At 44.2% G+C, this 9,348-nt stretch overlaps 1 protein-coding gene across 1 annotated transcript in view; it reads right to left on the minus strand.

The window, feature by feature from the left end:
* Positions 1-417, minus strand: part of LOC116400868 (zinc finger protein 436-like) — a 9,244-nt gene extending 8,827 nt beyond the window's left edge. Inside the window, exon 1 of the mRNA XM_031878963.1 lies at positions 91-417. Within this exon, the coding sequence (XP_031734823.1) occupies positions 91-280 (190 nt within the window). The 5' untranslated portion in view covers positions 281-417. The remainder of the gene's footprint in view (positions 1-90) is intronic.
* Positions 418-9,348: the final 8,931 nt, after the last annotated feature.

Raw genomic sequence — 9,348 nt, forward strand, 5'->3', positions numbered from 1 at the left:
TATATATATACACATATATATATATATATATATATGTCATCTGATCTTAAATATTAAATGTCTAACTATCTCAGTGGAGTTCGGACCAACCTGCCGCGCTGAGCGCGACCTGCTCCTGCAGGACCTCCAGCTGCTTCTGCTGCCGGTGGATCTCGTCTCTGAAGCCCGACGCCTCGTCCTCGTATCCGGACACGATTCTGTCCACGACCGTGAGGATCTCCCGCGAGGCCGCGGCGAGTCTCCGCGTGACGAGCCCTCTCAGAGTCTCCGCTTTAGACATTTTAGTCTGAAACCGGAAACGCGTTTTTCTAATTCAAACTATAACCACGGTGTGATTATCTGATGGAGGGACTTCTTCGGGCCTGGCACTATTGTTTACTGGCTTAAAGCCGTTTCCGGTTTTTAGTGCGTGCATAAATGTCGTCCGAGTAGAAACCAAGACCTGAGCCACGTGTTCCCTCTTCCTCTTCTGTGATGGAGATTAAATAATTAAATGTGGATACAAAATGACATAACTATCAGGAATACAAGTCACAACTAAGGAAGACTAGTTTAGAAAAGGGTTGGGTTGTAAAACAATGAGTTTATTTTTGAAGAATATCTGAAATTAGCCATAAAAGTAGAATTTGTGTGTATGTGTCTTTCTTAAGTTATTCAAATCCTAAAATGTCTGGAAACAATACTGACATCAGGAGCTGTGGCCAGTGGTGGAAGAAGTACTATTTGTATCCTACTATGTGCAGTACTGCTCGATATCATGTTTTATTTTAGTTTCCATGAGGCTCTGGTGATAGATTTACTTCTTGTATTCAATCTGTGCTGCTGTCCTTTATTTTTCCTATTTTAGTCTCACCTGAATTATATTTACTATAACTTATTTTACACATAATAACCGTTATTCTATTGCTCATATGTGTTTATACTTTAATTAGTAATCAGGATTGATAAAGTTCTGTCTCTTCTTATTGCAGTAATTATTGCAATAACAGGCAATAACCACACGGGGGAGACAGAGCAGCGTGTTGTTAAACACACGTTTATGACTGCTGAGAGAAAGAACACACACCAACAGCATCGTGTTTACTCCAGGTCATAAAATCACGAATAAGACTAAACATGAGTTGTTTGTTAGACATGCAACGTTTCACAACAACATGAACTGCACCATATATATTCTGTATATTTAACTACATCAGGTGACTTCTTGGTCAAATAAAAATACAATGCTCAAGAAAAGACTTTTTTGAATTGTCAAAAAAAAATCTTTTGCATCGATTCAGTGATTTAAAATCAGGCTACAAAGGTCTGAACCAATCTGACGCTTCACCTCATCTTCATCAACATTCAACACTCCTCCTCTTCCTCGTCTCTCCTCCTCTCCACCTTCTCTCTCGCTATCTTCACCGGCATGCTGGACTTCCTGGGCTTCTTCTTTGGCAAAGGGTCACCCGACTCCCACCGCCGCTGCTGCCGATTGGTCGGCGGGCTGGCGGCGCGAGCCTCTTCTCGTTTTCCCTCCACAACGTCGTGGTCACGTGACGCGGGTCGGCTGTCGCAGCTCGCCATTAAGACGGAGACGGGGGCGTGGCCGAGGAGGGGAGCAGGTGCAGAGTGGTTGGTGTGAAGGTGATGACGATGTTCGGGAACGACCAGGGAGACGAGAGACGGAGGTGAGCCCAGTGAGGATGGAGGAAGAGGAGGAGGAGGAGGAGGAGGAGGAGTCTGGGTGTGCAGGTCAGAGCCTTCACTCGAGGTGCAGTTCTGGTTGGTGTCCTGGATCAGAGTCCGGTGTAGAGGGTGAGGAGAAGGGGAGTCGGCGTGTCTGGGGTTTGTATACCCGTTTGTCAGTGTGTGTGCGTCCTCGTCCTGTTGCCAAATTGTGTCACCGATATCTTTTTCCTTGCACGTACGTGCGTGAGTGTCGTGCACGTCTCTGCGTATTTGGGTATCGGGGTGCAGGGTTCTGTGGGCGTGCGCGTCTCTGCCGGCGCCGGTGTGCAGCCGCGGGTTCGGGTTGGTGCTGTGTCGGTTTCGGCTGCGCAGCGAGCTGAAGACCATGGTGCAGCCCGCCACCGTGCAGCGGTGTTTGATCTTCAAGTGGACGGCGTTGTAGTGGATCTTCAGCGTTCCTGCAACCAAGACGGGAGATGGTGGTCTTGTTGAGTTGATGTGTTCTGTTCCTGGACTACCAGGAAGAGCTAATCCAGCCCAGACATGCACCATGACAGCCAACAGCTGAGCTTTCCTTCTAAACACCATTAGGGTCTCGTTTCTCTAGAGTAAACATTCTTTTGTTTACATCTGAAGACCAGAAAAGGACCTTGAATTGAGCCATTTAGGACCCCAAGACAAATTAAGAGGACCTCAAATTGAACCTTGTGGAACACCAAGAACAAGGTTAGCAGAGGACCTCGGATTGATCTCTATGGAACTTCAAGACCCCAAATAAGTATCTAAAACTGAACCTTGGGGACTTGCCTTCACTCTAAGTGCTGGATGTGAAGCAGACTTGGAGAAACCACGACATTCCTACCTTTGTCATAGAAGCTTTTCCCACAAACGCCACAGCAGACCCTCCCCTTCCGACCTCCTGCGGGCGAAAGAGAAGGGAGGGAGCAGAGGGAAGAGGGGAGAGGATAGAGGGAGGAAGGTGAGGGTGGGAGAGGAGGATGGAGGGAGGAAGAAAAGGAGGAGTTGGGAAGAGGACAGAGGAAGGAGGAGGAGAAGGATGGGAGGGGCTTGAAAGGGAAGGAAGAGGAGCCGTGGTACTTCTGGGGAATCTTCGGGGGAGAGGAGGAAGAGGAGGAAGTGGGCTGATGGAATGAGGAAGAAGTAGGAATAAGTGGAGAGCTTAAGGAAGGAGGGAATGAGGAGGTGTTCTCCTGTTTGGCCATGGCCCGGTGAAGGTCAAGCTCCTGGTCGTTGAGGAACCGGGGTTCCTGATGCCACACGGAACGGGTCGTGTTTGGCTTGTCAGGGTCTGCTTTGATTTTTAAACCCGGTTCAACTTTAGACTGCAGCAAAACAGGATCGTTCTCTTCCTCTCTTCCTCCTCCTTCCTGTCTCTCGGGCAGTTTGGTCCCACTGAGCTTCCGTAGACATTGCGTTAGCTTACTGGGAGGAACGAGCTCCTGCTATAAGAACAACAAAGAGGAGAAAACAAAACCTCAAAGAATCGTAAACTCTGTGAATGTTTCTAGTTGTGGAACACGGAAGGTTAGGAACGAAGTGGTGTACTTGGAAAAATGACCTTGGTGGGAGGAGCCAAACAGTGCAAGGCGGAGCTTGGAAAGTGGAAAGGCAGAAGCAAAGACGGCCCCTCTGGAACGTTTTCAAAATGGTGGACAGTGTCTTTGTGGTCAGTCAGACTGTTTTTCTTGTAACGGTAGACTAGACGTGAATCTCCTCTTGCGTTCCTGAACACTCCGGGAGTTCCCCCGATCCGCTCGACCATCGCGCCGACGTTTGATTGGAAGCTCTTCGGGGCGGAGCTTAGCTGTAGCTCGGAGAGGTGATTGACAGCTGCCAGGCACTGGAGCGTCATCAACTCGACGATGGGGCGCGTCTCGCCAAAGCGAAGGAACTGTTTGAGGACGAGCAGCTCTTCTTCGGGGGTCGCCATCAACCAGCGGTCCAACACCTTCCCACTGGGGTGCTGGATGGAAACATTGAATTAAACCTCGATGTCAGCGCGTGAAAGCGGCAAAATTGGGCAGTTTGAGCCAAATTCTTTTGCCCAAAGTTTGAGTTTGAACCGTTGTACAGCGAAACAACATCTTTCAGTAAAGAGGACTTTCTAGTCAGTCTCAGTTATTATTCCTCTGACTATAAGTGAAGCTTAGTTTTATCATCGGCCACTAGATATTGATGTAATAATGTGTAGTAGACTGTGTGAGTGTTTACCTGCAGCATGTAGCCTCTCACATAATCCCCCAAACTCCAGCCCAGCGTGTGCAGAATGTGGCCGACCTGAAGACGACAGCAAAGTAATCTGTTACACAAACAGAATCACGATGCAACCACGTAAATATAATATAAGACTAATTAGTGATGTTTTCCTCCCATTGGCTGCTCTAAACCTACCGGAGGACCAGGTGTACCTGTTCTGGGCTCAGGATGCTGTAGAGACGATCCAGGAGGATCTTCAGGCGGACGGGGACGGCCTGAGCCCCGTAGAGCACCAGGGAGCTCAGGTCCAGCACCAGCCCAGGGAGGGCCACCTCCACTGGGCCGCAGCTGGAGGGTGGCTGGGCCCGGAGCTGGAGCTTTGCCAAGGCTGAAGAGGAGGAAGAGGAGGAAGAGGAGGAAGAGGAGTTGATGCATCACCAGAAATATGGCACAACCACTATCTCTGTAGAAGAAAGTGTTTTTGTACATGAAAGTGATACTTGATCAGATAAACACATAAAGAACAAAATACAAATAATATATATAAATATACATAAATCACATTAAAGGAAAGAAATACAACAGATGTGTGTTTACCATCTGAAAAACATGACGTGTGTGTGTGTGAGTGTGTGTGTGTGAGTGTGTGTGTGTGTGTGTGTGCAGATGCTCTCTCCAGATGCTCTCGGTGATGTGATGACAGCGACACCTGACTTCATGTCACTGTGGCGACTGAACACATCTGCAGCGTGTGTGTGTGTCTGTTTGTGTGTGTGTGTGTGTGTGTCAGTAGGTGGGTGAAGTCCAACATTGTGTTGTCAAACTGAACTGAAGTTTCTTCACGAACACTTCAGAGTCTGAAGAGAAGCAGGAATGGTTGAATGTTGTTCGTGCTAGAAGCTAAAAGTGTTTATTGTTGTTATAGAAACATTCAGACAATAATCTAGAGAGGAAAACAAGTGTCCGAGTTAGACTTGGCTGCATTGTGAGGACAAAAATCTTTGGTGGACATCTACTTTGTGGGGACACAAAATAGTTTGAAGACCTGTGTTACGGGGACGTGAACCTGTGAAAACAGAGACTATTGAGGGGACAGCAGAGACTGTCTTTACTCTTCAACCATTATTTTGACTTAACTTCAGGTGGTAGAGTTATAGAGAGAAATGTCCTCACATGTAATGACACCAACATGTGTGTGTGTGTGTGTGTGTCGTACCGTGAGGGACCCAGCCGTGTCCACAGCGATCACATGACCTGAGTTGGACACTTCCTGGTTTGAAACACACGCAGTTGCAGCCGGATGTTGTGCACCTGACGGACTGATTCATATTTATTATCATGTTTATGTGAGACAGAAGCTTTTACAGAAAGTACATAAAACATGGTTGTAATACACACACATGAATGTTTACTACTTGTGTTTCCTACGTACAAACACACAGAGGGTCTGTACCTCCTCGGGGTCCGGACTCATCCTCATGTCTCGCTCCTGCAGTCACATCAGTTATGAATCAATACTTCTACTCACATCACTTCTTCTGCTTCTACTACGTCCTCAGTTATTTAGGATTTAATCTATATGACATAAAAACATCTATTAATCAGTATTTACTTATATATCATTGTGTTTATTAGTTCAAATGTTTATTTGTATAGAAATATAAATAATAACGTGAAGCTTTGAAACAAAAGATTTGACTTAATTATCATTTTACATTTATTTTGAACAAACTCAAATTCTCATTTCAATAAATGATTATTAATTTCTTTAATATATATTTGATACATTTCTTATTCTTGTATTCATTTGTATATTTTACATTATATTTCTTATCATTTTATACTTAAAGAACAATTTTGTATTTTTATTTTTTGTCATTTTTAATCACATTTATCAATAATAATAATAAACATTTATAAATGTTACAAAGTGCTTCACAAGACAATCAAAGCGACATAAAGGAATCATTTAGTAACAAATCACAGATAAATATTGATTATTGATTATTGATACGAGCACCTCAGAAGCTCCTTTTTCTTTTTTTTTGCTATTATTAAATGCAGAAACAGAATTTACATGATAAATATTGACAAGCAGGGTTTAAGTTTTATATCCAATAAAAACATATAAACTGTGATAATTATATAATTTATGTTATTGATATGAATCCGTACTGACCTTTCAGTTAGAATGAAGAAGCCTTCAGTGACTCCTCATCTCGTTCTCTCGTTCCTCGTCTCTTTTTTCTCTTCGTTTATTGTTTTGTTGTTTTGTTTCTTCACGTCTTCATCCGTTTATTTGTGTTTTCTGAGATGTTTTGTCTTTTTTCCTTCGTTTGCTCAGAAAATCATTTGCTTCTCTTGTTTCTAAACTCCTCTCTCTCCCTCTCTCTCTCTCTCCCTCTCTCTCTCATATGTTCAGTGATTTTCTTCTCTTTTTAAGGTTCTCCATCCTTTGACTCCTCCCCCTGACGGAGCTGAACAGATGTGATTGGACGATGAATCGATGTTCAGCATCTTCCATCCTTTTCCTTCTCTCTTTATTTTGTACCCTGTGAGTCCCTGTGTGTGTGTGTGTGTGTGTGTGTGTGTGTSTGTGTGTCTGTGTTTACTATGTTAACAACGTAAGCTTCGGGTCTCAGATCAGCCACATTACAAACAACGAGGGAGGTCAGAGGTCAGAGGTAACGGCAGAGGAAGGTGAAGAGGTAAAGATCAGCAGTGGAGGAAGTACTCAGACCTACGTGAGTAAAAGTACTGATACCACAGCGTAGACATACTTTGTGACGAGGACACATGTTGTCAAATAAATGCAATAAAAAGTAGAATATGTACCTCTGTGATGTAGTGAAGTAGGAGTATGACGTGAACGTACTTCTTCTTGTTCTGCTTCATTAATGTTGCATGAAATGTTTCACAGCAAACATGAGAACATGAAGCAGACGGAGTTTCATTGTTGCTCGTTTATTTGCAACTTAATTCACGAGTGGATTGACAGCGAGGACGTCGAGTGCGATCAGTTTGTGTTGTTTCACCGTCGTGTTGCAGGACGGCTGCATGGACACACTGTGCTGGAGACACCTGCTTTATGAGGACACAGCTGTGTTTGAACACCTGTATTACGGGGACACGAATCTTTACTGACTGGCTTTGACGTGATGCCGTCTTTTTATTATTGTTCTGTTTATTTACTTTTTGTTGTTCTTGTATCGATTGTTTTCATTATTTCATCTGTTTCATCAGAGTTCACATTAGTTTGTCTTCCTGTTGCTGCTCTTTGTCCGTCAAAGCACTTTGTGTTTTTAAAGGTGCTATTTAAATAAAGTTATTATTATTTAGTTATTGTTTCACCGCTCAGGAAAAACTAGTCAAACTCTAGAAAATAAAAACAGTCATTTCGAGATGTTTGTGCTAAAAAACTAAATGCACGTTTTTTACAGATTTCTCCTTTTTTCGTTACAACGTGCAGCAAAAATGGGGAGACTTTATATTTTCTGTCCTTGGTGTGTCCGTCAGCCCCCGTGTCCCCTGGGAACAGCTCCCCTCTGGGAGGAAGGCCCCCCCATGGGAGAGATTGAATCAGGGTGCCAGTAGGGCACCTGGCCGGCCGCCACACTCACCACAAGGTTAAAGGAATGAAACACAACGTCAGATAGCGACAACACCAAATACACAGTATTTATACATGAAAGAATGGACGGATGGTAAATATGCTGCATAAACACGTTGCAGGTTCGATTCCCTCAGCGTTCAAACTGAAGAAAGAAAAGAATCCTGAAGAACAAAGAGACAGAAATCTGCAATAAATGACGACTTCACAGTTTTTCTCCCCGAAGCAGAAATGACCTGAAAAGTTTCTGAGACTGTCGATGTGAGGTGTGCACACACACACTCACACACTCACACACACACACACTCACACACACACACACACTCACACACACACACACACACACACACCCAGTGAAGGTAGGGCTGTTGGACAGACTGTGCGTCTGCTGGGAGCTGGTGGACCTCTTTCCTGTTTTGATGTCGTACTAATTAGAATATCAGATGATAACACTGTGTGTGTTAGTGTGTGTGTGAGTGTGTGAGTGTGTGTTAGTGTGTGAGATTACTGTTTGTTGACACACTTCCCAACCAGAACCTCTCAGAGGGGTCGTGTTTGAAACGGCAGCAGCAGTACCACCTCCTCGCTGTCCTGAGTGTGTGTGAGTGTGTGTGAGTGTGTGTGTGTGTGTGTGTGTGTGTGTGTGTGTGTGTGTGTGTCCTGTTCCCGTAATAAAAACTCTCAGAACCAGGTCACACAACAAACAAAGCTGCAGGAGGAAAACTCCGACACCTCCCGTGTTTGAAGCGGTGAACGTGGTCGCTCCGTCGTCTCGAGTAAAGATTCACAAGAACTGCAGCGATCATAAACCAGTTAGTCCGGCCCGGTCCGGACTCACAGTTAGTCCGGACCGGTCCGGACTCACAGTTAGTCCGGACCGGTCCGGACTCACAGTTAGTCCGGACCGGGCCGGACTGTCGGACCAGCTGTGAGTCCAGTCATCAGAGGAGGAAGGAGACTAAGTGCTGCACTCCTCAACAGGTTCTGAAGTACTATGTTGAGGTACTTTTACATGGTCTACTACTTTAAACTTCTAGTCCGCTACATCTCAAAGTACTTCACTACATAGATGACAGTATTTCATCCTCGTCCAGTGAAACTGATGTGTTTTTATACATGTAGATACATCTGTATGTATCCATATATATGCACACGTGCACGAATACTATCTATATATACATATATATATATAATATATGTCTATATAGTGTGCGTATGTGTGTACATATATATATATGTAAACATGCATATTGAATACACACGTATACGTCTATAATTACACGTATGTGTATATGTAACATAACCCTTAGCTTATATACATGTATAAATGTGTGTATATATATATATTTATATATGTTTATTATATACAGTGTATATATACACTATACATGTATATATACACATACATATGTGTATATAGTATGTATGCTTGTGTACATATACATACATATATCCATGCATATTATACATATGTGTGTATATATAACTGGCTCCATAACGAGCTGTAAACATGAAACAAACGTTTAAACGGAAGCGACAGCTTTTCCCTCTTTGTCACTTTTCTGTCTTTTGTCGCCTCAAAACGTCGACTTCAGGAAAGTGAATTTTACATGAAACTAAAGTCTGAGTGTGTGTGTGTGTGTGTGTGTGTGTGTGTGTTATGTATTTAACAGGACATTTAGTGTGTGTCCCCTCACGTACGCTCCACCCGTCTTGAGTGTGTGTGTGTCCTCTCTTTTGACTCCCCCACCCTCCCCCCTTCTTTCCAGTCCCTTATCCCACCCCTCTGAGTGAGTGTGTGTGGTCCCGCCCCCTTTATATCTGTGTCATGGGGGGGGGGGGGGGGGGGG

This window comes from Anarrhichthys ocellatus, unplaced genomic scaffold, assembly GCF_004355925.1.
Source record: "Anarrhichthys ocellatus isolate YVR2014 unplaced genomic scaffold, GSC_Weel_1.0 scaffold213, whole genome shotgun sequence".
Lineage (NCBI taxonomy): Eukaryota > Metazoa > Chordata > Actinopteri > Perciformes > Anarhichadidae > Anarrhichthys > Anarrhichthys ocellatus.